The 11,470-nt window shown below is 36.1% G+C and overlaps 1 protein-coding gene across 1 annotated transcript in view; it reads left to right on the forward strand.

The window, feature by feature from the left end:
- DAPK1 (death associated protein kinase 1) overlaps window positions 1–11,470 on the forward strand; it is a 148,883-nt gene that overhangs the window by 117,600 nt on the left and 19,813 nt on the right. Inside the window, exons 21-24 of the mRNA XM_067569332.1 lie at window positions 594–791; window positions 1,833–2,030; window positions 5,215–5,313; window positions 10,330–10,407. Coding sequence (XP_067425433.1) covers window positions 594–791; window positions 1,833–2,030; window positions 5,215–5,313; window positions 10,330–10,407 — 573 coding nt within the window. The remainder of the gene's footprint in view (window positions 1–593; window positions 792–1,832; window positions 2,031–5,214; window positions 5,314–10,329; window positions 10,408–11,470) is intronic.

Genomic DNA, 11,470 nt, shown 5'->3' on the forward strand with positions numbered 1-11,470 from the left:
ACATGTCTTAGGTTCTTTAATTGCTTTTTTGAAAATACAGCTTATGCTTCTAAGTCATTTAGGTATACTTTAAATGTATTAACCTTAGTGATTTGCCTTCTACAAGTCAGTATCAGAGCTGGAAATTGAATACTGGAGTTCTGATTCCAAGTCTTTTGGTACAATCACTTGACTAATCCTTAAATAAGTGAAATAGTTCCATATGAATGAGGACATGTTTTCGAATGAGAGAACCTAGATAAATAATTAGCTTCAGTTGCATGGAAACAGCAAGACAACGGTACCAGTATTTGCAGGCGAGTCAGGTATTACTGTTATGTTTTGTACTGAGAAATCTGTGCTTCTAGAATCCAGATGATTAAGAGAAGTTACTGAGTTATCACAATCATTGAATGTGGCAGGGTGAATTACACCCCGTTTGAGAAAGTTAGCTTAATAAATTACAGTACTGCTAAATCATTTTATAGAACCTAATTTAATACACAGCTTTCTTTTCTTTCACCTTCTTCTGGTCTTACAGTACAAACTGGGGAATGATCACTGCTAACACATAATTTCAACTGTTTTTTATTTTGACTTGTCAATATTGCTAGGAAGAAGAAACTCCTTTGCACTGTGCTTCTTGGCATGGCTATTACTCTGTTGCCAAAGCACTTTGTGAGGCAGGTTGTAATGTGAACATTAAAAACAAAGAAGGGGAAACTCCACTACTGACAGCATCAGCTAGAGGTTACCATGATATTGTGGAATGCTTGGCAGAACATGGAGCTGACCTTGATGCAACAGACAAGGTTAGTTATGGGTGAATGAGTCACATTTAGTCAGGAATTATATGCAGAGGACATGAGTGATACAGTACTATTTATACCTCTAAATTACTTTCCTTCAAATGCTTCATTTGAATACTTCAAGCCATTATTTTTTTTTAAAACATAAGCTCTCTAATGGATTATAAAGAGAAAATTGATGGCCACTTCTAAGAGTTGCTGACTGATTTGTTCATTTGAATTGTAAATAACCATTCCATTATTATGTCTGAAGAAGGTGGTATTACATGAATGCAATCTGTTTATTTGTTCATCACACTTCATGGCTGACACACATTTTTTATACAGAAAATAACTGGTATATTGACTCTTGTAATTGGCAACAAGCTATTCATTTTTAAAGGAAGAAATGCAATGGATTTATCACTTGCCTTCAATACCTGCATATCAAATAAAGAGTATAATCATCTGTTTTTCAACAGTCTAAACTACAACTTTTTTAAAATAGCACTAATTCTGAATCACTATTTTTTTCCTCTCACATTTGCTATTGAAGGAACCTTGAGTGTCATTGTTTATATTAGTAATAACCACCATGACCAATATGCTATTATTTCTGGAGTTTCTATTGCATTTAAACAGTGCTGATCACAAAGGTCTGCTGAATGCAGCAAAGACATTTTGCTTATAAGAGAATTATATGGAATCACTTTTCAGTCCCGCCACTCTCCAACTCCCAAGTTGTGTCAGATACAGAAAATGCTACACCACTCTGAAGCTACCATTCTCTAAGCAGATGGTGTGACTTCTACATTGGCCACCTTCTGGCAATAAATACTTGTGCTAGTTTGTCTTAACCACTTTAATGGAAAACTGTTGATTTGTCCTGACAGAGACATGTGCCAGGAGAAGAAAATTGTTATGGCTTATCCATAAGGCAGGAAGATATATACTACCACCGTGAAATTACCACATATCTATTGAAATCACTTGAATTTGTGTTAATCACTTCATAATGTTTTGGGTTTTTTTAAATGTGACTGACCTGGAGTCTTGTGATTTCAGGACGGACATATAGCCCTGCATCTTGCAGTGAGAAGATGTCAAATGGAAGTAGTTAAAACTCTCATCAGTCAGGGATGTTTTGTAGATTTCCAAGACAGACATGGTAACACCCCTCTGCATGTGGCCTGCAAAGATGGGAATGTTCCCATTGTGATGGCACTCTGTGAAGCAAGTTGTAATTTGGATGTTACAAATAAGGTAAACAAAAAACAATACTGGTCTAGAATTTCTCTGTTAAATATCTTACATCCTTGGGTGGCTGAGCTTCTCTTAATTTATAACCATTATTGTACAAAAATCTTTTTTTTTTTTTTTTTTTCAAAGTGCAAATAGGCAACATCTTTAAAGAACTTAAAAATTCAGGGCTGAGGTTAACTTTAGAGCAGTTGAGATCTAATTGAAGATCTATGAGGAAGGAGCCAAAGTGAATTGATTGCATCGGTAAACTTTTCTGTCTTTTCTAATGTTAATATACATGCCAATGTGCTTGTCTGGTAGTATGGTTTACTTCATGAAGGTGATATTTAGGCAACAGGAAATGGATAGAGTGCTGTGTACGTCATACGCTATTGATAGTCTAAAGAAGTATTAAATTAATAAACATGATTAATAATAATTATAGAACCAATAACAAGTACTTCTATATATTAAAAATACTTTTGAATTGTGAGGAAAGATCCTCATTTACAGCTATTAAGTGATATAAATCAACTGCAGATTCCACCACCAATTAAAGACAAGTGCTCTGGTAGTGGATTCATGTGACATTCATGTTTTAAACCAATTTTTAGAAAGTTAAACATCAGTGATACTTTAAAGCAGATAATAAAAATGTTATTGAACTTAGTAGTGTTGTCCAGAGTTGAGGACCTTAGACCAAATACTATACCCTTTCACCAACTTTGTATCATGTAGGAACTACACTTAATCACAGAACTGGTTAATTAATTATGCCCCTTCAAACAACGTTTATTCTAGTGTTAATTAGAGGTTTATTGCTAATTAATTAAGAGGTGAAAAATTTTCATAAAATTGTAGAAAACCCTTTCTGATGTGACATTTAATAGCCTGTGTCTCAGATAGTCAAGTTATTAGTGCTTTGTTGGCCTCTCTTATTGTGATAGAGCTGAATGGGATGTATGAAAACCAACTGTAATTCTTAACAGGTTTAACATTTTAGCTTTCTGCCTAGGATCATTAAATTATAGTAAGCTGCTTCAGGAATTTTTAATATTACTAGTTTGAATAACTTTAATGTCAGCCATTAGACTTTGCTGACATGCTGTGTGGCTAGTGCTCAGTATTTCGCTTTGAATGTTTAATTATGCGGAGGTGGAAGAATACTGCAATATCATGCAGTTTTTATGTGCCACTAAGTTTTTAAAACCGTTAATTGTAGGGGGTCTTTGTGCTGCTGTTTGTGATTCATTTATTTTAAAAGGTGTTCTAGTTCTTTTTAGAAAAATATAAAAGTATTCTTGTAATACAATATATTACTAATTAATGTTTCCATTCATTACAAAAGCTCTGTGATCTTCTGTGCTACAGAAAGCTGTGGAAGGTTGTGGATTTTTAGCTTAAAAGTCTGGCCCAGTGCAATCAATATCTTTTAAATCTAAAGATCAGCAGCTGCCAAGTGGAAAACTTATTATAATGAGCTCTCTACCCCCTTGTGTTAGCTTAAGCGTGACTGATTGGGCAGTTAAATGCAAATCCATGGTTGACAACACATTTTTCTGAAGGTGAGTTAATGCAGCCAAAAGCGGGATTAACACCTCTTTTCATGACTGAGAATTTTTAGTTGGGCTCAGTGGCCTGACCTCAGAGTAGTGAGTGTGTATGGAGAGAGCAGGGGGGAATAAACACCTAAAATTAAATGGACCAGGAAGCCTTCCGAATATGGATAAGGATTTTTGTCTTGTTATTTTTTAAGGCTGTAGTAGACTGTGCAAGTGGAATGGATTTTGGATTCTGGGTGTTTGGAAGAGAAGAGCTCTCTTCACAAAAGATATGGAGATAGTGCCATTATCTTGAAAACAAGCCCTTCCATGTGAACCATTTAACTTAATGAAGCTTTTATCTTGTGTCCACAAATGACATCTACAAGAATAAATGCAAGATGATGTCTTGCTGGCATGTGCCATAGAGCTTCATATACATTTATTTGCCAGGGAGGGTGGATCTTTCCAGTTAATATTTTTTATTATGTTGGAGACTTTGAAAGTCATATCCTGGGATCCTATTACTACAATAAAAGAGCATTTGAAAATGTTTACTTGTGAGAAGAAGCATTTAGGGTACAGAAGAGAGATTATAGAAGGGAGAAAGACGATGACACCTGAGTAGATGTAGAGAGGAGATACAGAGAATGTTGCAAAAACAGGTCTATTGATGTGAACAAAAAAGAGGCAGGAAGTGGATAATATGAGGAGCGTTGTATTAGTGGGAGAGATTCAGGAACAACTAAGACATGTGACAGCCTTAGAAAATAATAATTTAATACTATAGAAGGTAAAGATGACAGAAGACAAGCTGGCACAGTGTCTTGGTCAGGATGACAATTATTTATTCAGTGGTCACCGGCCTCCTGACAGCAGGATGGTACCACTCTTATTAGTAAATCCCATCTTTCTATATCTTTCATATTTTTAAACATAATCCCTGTACAGTCTAGATCCTAAATTACTATCAAGACTCTTTTACTTCCATATCCTTACATTGTCCATTTGTTTTCCAGTTTTCAAACTCTTTCCTGATTTCCTCTGCCCTAGTCCTTTTAGTGTTTTCGGAGAAGTTTTGGTTCATAATACTCTTCAGTGTACCCTGCTCTCTTGCAAGTTTATAAGTACTATGTTACCCTAGGCCGTGATGTTCTTGCCTGTAGATGTTTCCTATCATTGGTGCTGTCAGGGAGCAATGATCTTTTGGGCTTGCAGAGCAGGCATTCCCTTAACTCCTCTCCTCTTATGTTCACTTTCATCAACATGTGGCTGTAGAGGAGAATCCACAGCTGCCAAGCTTACAGAGCCAATGTTGCAGACTCCCATGTAACGTTCCTGGGAGTCAGAGAGAAATCCTCACTCATGACTGAAAATTTGGGGGCATTTCACATAAATGTTGTTGATCTAACTTATTTAATTAAGTGTCCTATATTCAAATCTTATTTTTGATTAAATCAGACGTTAAATTAGTTGTGCTTAATTTTTAAACATAGTGTATACAATTAATCAAATTATCCTGATTTTTTTTCCAGTTCTTAATTGTGTAGGTGCATGTTTACAGTAGCCAGGTGGTATCTCTCTAGCACAGAATAAACATGCCTGAAAGTCAGGCTCTCTGCGCATCATCAACAGAAAGTTAACCTAATTCTTCTCCCCCTCAGTATGGACGAACACCTTTACATCTGGCAGCAAATAATGGAATCCTTGATGTTGTCAGGTACCTCTGTCTCACTGGTGCCAACGTAGAAGCTTTAACCTCTGTAAGTATGACAAATGCTATGTTGCTTGCTTGTTTTACTTATGGCAATAGGAAACAATTTAAAACAATTTACAAACAAAAAGTGATGGTCTATTACAATTGTGTTTTGGAACAGTAATATTTTTTGTTACACTACAATACATCACTCTCACTTGACAAATAATCTCAGTGGCCCATGCACAAATGCAGCCTGACCTAGTAAATAATAAATTTTAAACAAATTAAGGTACAGAATCTTATCCATTTCACAGAACCTTAACTGAGAGTTACTTGTGCTGTTCTATCCATTAAGCACAAGTTAGCCATTTTCCCTGCAAGTCATATATCTGTATAAACACATTTTTAAATCTTTTAAAGATATTATTTTTCAAAAGGGTTTCATCTTAATACTTCAAAATAATACTTCATGGCATGCATGTATGGGTGAGTGAATGGGTGAATTAGCATTCAGGTGTACTTGTAAAGCAATTACTGTCGGTCATGTTGATCTGCACCACTGCTTTCATCAGCATCACCTAAGGTATTTTTCATTCTCAGAAGAGTTGAGAAGTGTTCCCTTGATTAGCATATCCAAGGGAGTTATGAAGAACAACAGGGGTATCACACACACCATTGCCCATATATTTAACAAACAAATATTCATCTGCAAAAGAAATATAGCTGGATCATCCTAAAATATCATGTGCCCTATCCAGCACGTCTTATTCAGGCAAAACTCCTGTTGAAGTCCATATTGGTGAAAGTCAAGTCATAATTCGTGTGTAGCCCAGAGCCCAATATTTTTTCAAAGCTCCCCTCTATAGAAATTACACCTCAGTTTATGATAAATGAGATTAAACAAAAAATGTATCTGCTTGTTTGTTTTGTGAATGTGAGAACAATTGGTGTGGTAGTTGAGTTTCACTGTTTCCCTCTATATTCATCTAGCTTCTTGGTACCTCCAGTTTGTAGGGGTCTTTCACAAAGTGACATGGGAGAGAGAAACATTTAAAAAAAAAAAAGAGAGAGAAAGGGTGAATGCAGTTGTAAAACCACAAAATTTGGCATTTCAGACGTATAATTAGTACCTGAAAATAAATTACATTTTTTTTAATTGACTACATTTTAAGTTTCCAGTTTCCCTTGTTTTTCCTTGTTTCATTATTTCTAATTACCAAAATAAATGCATAAACTAAAGCTGTTTCCTTTCAGCTTATCCTCATTCTACTATTTTCTGATGTACTTGATTCAGTATTTGTAACATCACCATTAAACACCATAGAAATGATTGTGATGTGACAAAAAGTTTATCTATATGTGGAAAATTACCAATGGAACTATACCGTTGTCGTTACAGTGGTATAACTATCTGTGTGGGCAGTATATGCTTATTCCAGAAGAGGAATTCCTTTTTCCAATTTTAGTTTAGATCTCTTTGAAAGTAATGACAAAGTGAATTGTGATGACATGAAAGGTATGTCTGTTCTTAAAACAGTACAGTGGTGCTGCTGTAGCACTTCAGTGTAGACACTTTCTACACTGATGGTAGGTTAATGCACCTCCCCACGAGGTGGTAGCTAGGTCAACAGAAGGATTCTTCCATTGACCTTGCCCCATCTATGCCAGGGGTTAGGTCGGTTATAGCTACATATTTCAGGGGTGTGGATGTAAAATCCTAATGTAGACCAGACCTAAATCTCTCAGGAAAAGCAGGCTGATTAAACAGGACTTTCTCCTGTTTATGCACAGATATAAGGGCAATTAGCGTGTTGGTGGAAAGAGGGAAGTGGGAGAGAGTGAGTTAGTACATGGTGATTTAATGAAGTTTCCAATTTTTTTAAGTTTACTGGAGTCTGATGTTAAGCTGATGTGGAAGGTCCTAATGATGGTTCTCTTTGAACCTTTCTGTTAAATTCTTTTCCTCACTTCTTTTCTGTGTATCATTTTTCAGGGTTCATTAATACCTAAAACTCTAACTTTGGACTGGAGCATGGTAATTTTTTGCAAATTAGAACTTTTTATTTAATTTTGAAATTTGAGTGTATAAATATTTTTAGTGGTTTGAGAAAACTATTTGTGCTCCTGGAACATGCAACCTGTTCTGATATTCAAAAATAATAGTGTGCTGCATACACACGTGCAGTTTGGCATCTCATTGTGCCATCACATCTGGTATCTTCTGGAATTGTACCAAATTTAAAATGCCGAAAGTGTTTAATTTGAATCACTGTACGTGCAAACATGTAACTAGTTGTTTGCATGTACAATTACCCAGTTTGCATCAAACTTTGAAGTAATTGTGCATAATCTTCATGCACTTATTAAATACTTTTTCACACTTAGGAAAATGAGGCCTTTTTTGAGTGCCAATTTTGCTTAGCCACTGCTCTTCCAGTATCTAGCTCACTACTTTGTAAAGCATGTGTAAAGTTATCTTGAGTAGAAAAGCCATTTATCAAAAATCATTCTGTTTCAGCTGCATGTGTATATTTTCAAATACCATGCTACAAATATACAAATACATGCTGTATTTGGCATCCAGAAAATTTTGCAGCTTCTTTGTGTTCATAGCATTTGACATAAGGGAAGAGTAATGCTGTCCAGTATATTTCCCTTCATGGAATTAGATGCCTCCTTCAGCCGGTGATACCTACCCCACAAACAGCATATTCTCTGCTAATTAAACTTCAGTTGCTCATAATAATCCTTTTCTGCTGACATGATCCTCTTCATAGTTCACAGTTGTTTAAATTGTAGTTTTGAAGTGAAGTGACCAGAATTTAAGACAATTTATTATCTCTGAGTTAAAAGTCACAAATCCCCCCCAAACGCTCTCATGGATTGTTTGCACAAGGTTTAATTTCTTATTTTCTCTTTTTATGGTTACCTTATAATATTTTCCATTGGTTTTATTTTATGTTTTGATAAATCACAGTGCAACTTTATACTGTACATAGCATCTCTAAACACACTGCCCCAAATGCTGGAGAGGGCTAAATTGTGAGTTTCAAACTCCAGTCATTTGGGCTGGGTGTGGCTCTGTCACCATTAATGTGGTTTATAGCAGCCACCTCTCCACAGTCCCTGATGTGGGTTGCACAGATGACTTGGGTTGTGAGGGCTACTTTAGCTTGGCTCTGTGGAGCAAAAAAGCTTGCTGCGTCCCTGTGCAGTCCCTCTGAGTCCCAGTCACACTGATTCAACAACATTATGATCCTTCCATGGCTCCTAGGTTTTCAGTCCACATGCATAAGTGTTTTCCAGAGCAAAGGGGAGGCTGGCTGAGGTACTGGGTTGCTTATGCATCGCTTCCATCCATAAAACACTTGTGAAAATCACTCGACTTTGCTGCCTCAGTTTGCCCAGGTATAAAAGCAAGAGAATTACTCACAGAGGTGTTGTGTGGATTGGCTAATGGATTAATTATCTGTCTAAGCTATTTATATGCCCCCGTTACCAGAGTATTTGAGCACCTCCTAATCTTTAATGCTGTTATCCTCACAGCATCCCTGCTATTTTCCCCATTACATAGTTGGAGAGCAGAGGCACAGAAGACATGATTTTCCCAAAGTCCAGAAATCTGTGGCAAAGCCAGGAGTTGAACCCAGGTCTCCTGAATCCCAGAAGCACCCTAACCATTACACCAGCTTTTTTTCTCAAACAGGAATGTAAAACCCAAAACAGCAGATGGAAGGGTGTAGCATGGTCAGAAGAGAGAAAGTAGGTTTCCCTAGAGAAAAAAGCTGACAGAGGAAAATGAAAGTATTAGAAATTCAAATATTTGTTTAGATAAAGTAGAAGCTAACTAAGCAACTGAGGAAGAGATTTACAAAGAAAATGGTAATTTAAATTTATGCATTTACTGTCAATTTCAATTCCTGCTCTTTCCTGCTAGTGATACATTGCAATTCCTGAATCTCTAACAAGCTTGTCTGAAGTTATTAGAGTTGTGGTATTCAAACTGAATTTTATGGGAGCCTGAAAATGTCTCCTGTTAGCAGACCTTGACTTTTCATAGACGAGAACATTTTATTTCAACAAAGAAGAAGTCTTTAATCATAAAATGCACATATAGAATGAACTTTATTTTAGATTTAAGAATGTGAAAGCCATAACTTCTTAATCAGCCTAGGTGCTACTTATGACAATGGAGATTTGGCATGAAAAATTGGATGTGATGGTAACAAAGAGTGAACCACCAGAAGAAGATGTAATTTACCAGCAATTTTTCTAAACACAGCAAAGTTATTGTCTTTCGTTTTTAAAAAAAGAAAAGACAAGTTAAATCGAATCATAAATAAAAAATTGTTTTGCCATCAAACACAGCACCAAAGCATAAGAGAGTAAAGGAAGTAATTTTTCTTAGAACTCAGTTCATGTTAAACTGTTGACCTATGAAACATGGGTAATTAAGTGTCCAGAGCAGAATGCTGAAGACAGCTTTGCTTCTCCTTTAAAACTTGCTGAAGCTATTTAAATCGCAAGCCATACAATTTTTTTTTTTTTTTTTTTTTGAAAACCTAGGTCCAGTAGCTAATTCACCATTGTCACCACTTACATGTTAATAAACATAATTTACCCGCTTTACATGATAATAAATACACTGATGCATATCCTTCTGGTGGCCTTTTAAAAGTGTTAGAATTGTATGTGGTATGTAATATGTAGTGTATATAGATATTCCTAGCATCCACTAACATTGTGTTTATTTAACTGGGAAGGGAAGAATGATCATTTCGAGGGGAGTACTGGCATTGCTCTAAGCCTCTGAATCCAAAGCATCCTGTTACTGTATTGTCAAGATACCACTTTGCAAAAGCGAGGCTGCTCTTCTATATTTTATCATATCCTTTTTTGCATGATTAAACAGACTAGGTGGATTGCAGTTTCAGGGGTAATCCTAGCTGTTTTTTCTAATCCATTTGCTTCAGACAGCAGTTATACTGTTACTGCCTTGAGAAAAAGGGAGCTACACTGCACATGGTTTTTGATTGCAGACAAAAGGAAGTGATTGCACTTAATAATTTGTCTTTAACAGGATGGAAAAACAGCAGAAGACCTCGCTAGAGCAGAGCAGCATGAACATGTCGCCAGTCTTCTTGCCAGGCTCAAAAAGGTGGGAATGCATGGGTATCTATTTGGATGCATGAAGGTGGGGTTTTTTGTGCGGGGGTGAGTAGGGGGAAGAGTTGACTGAAGTTATTGGTGTTTTAAAGTTTGAGGATAGTATTTTGAACACAAATTGTGAGAAAATAAGACCTGCATCAAAAGCATTAGTCAAAAAGCAAAACCCAGTATTACAAAACCCCTCAGTAAATAAATAGATATAAAATTATCTTATTAATTAAGGAGACATCTATATCTCCATATAGATATTAATATAGGAATGCCATCCTAGATCAGATTAATGGTCCAGTATCCTGCTTTTGATAGCAGCCAGTACCAGCTGCTTTGTAACAGAAACCCCAAAATAGGCAATTAAGTAATAACTAGCGTAAAGCACAAAGATTTTCCTAAATAAACCATGTATGTTAGAGGTTGACCAATACCCTGAAACATGAGGATTTAGATCCTTTCCAAAGTTGTTGTGGATGGTTTCATTACCTGTGTAAAGCTCCAGTTGTTTTCTGAATCCTGCTAAACTCAATCATATCTTGGAAGGGGAAGAAAAGAATGAGAATAAATTGGATTTGAGAGGATTTGGAGTCGGGGGTACAGGAAAGAAATCAAGATACTGAAAGAGGAAATGCAAAATGAGAGAAAAGTAAAAGAAGGGAGAGATAAGAACAGTCTTGGAGAAATAATACTTAAATGTATAGCAAATAATTTGGGAGGTAACAAACTAAACATTATATAAGAAAAGGTTCTCCAAGGTGCACAGTAGAAGCACAGAAAAAAGTTGATTGAAGGTGGAGAAAGGGAAACAAAAACAAGCTTAAAACTATGATGGAGAAATATTGTGCTAAAGTAACTATGATGGCTGTAACCACAAAATGTTTCAATATTGTGTGTCTGTTTTACATATAGCTCATACACACAATTGTATTGTATTGCAAATATACATACATAAAGAGTCTATGCAGGTGTCAGTACTGCTACCGAGCCTTGTGGGTGAAGGATCAATGACACTGGCTTTATCCTGAAGGGGGAAAAAATAGAAATTCCTGTGGCAGCAGGTC

The sequence above is a fragment of the Emydura macquarii genome, unplaced genomic scaffold, assembly GCF_026122565.2.
Source record: "Emydura macquarii macquarii isolate MOO-44397 ecotype Brisbane River unplaced genomic scaffold, CSIRO-AGI_Emac_v2 contig_2897, whole genome shotgun sequence".
Taxonomy (NCBI): Eukaryota; Metazoa; Chordata; order Testudines; family Chelidae; genus Emydura; species Emydura macquarii.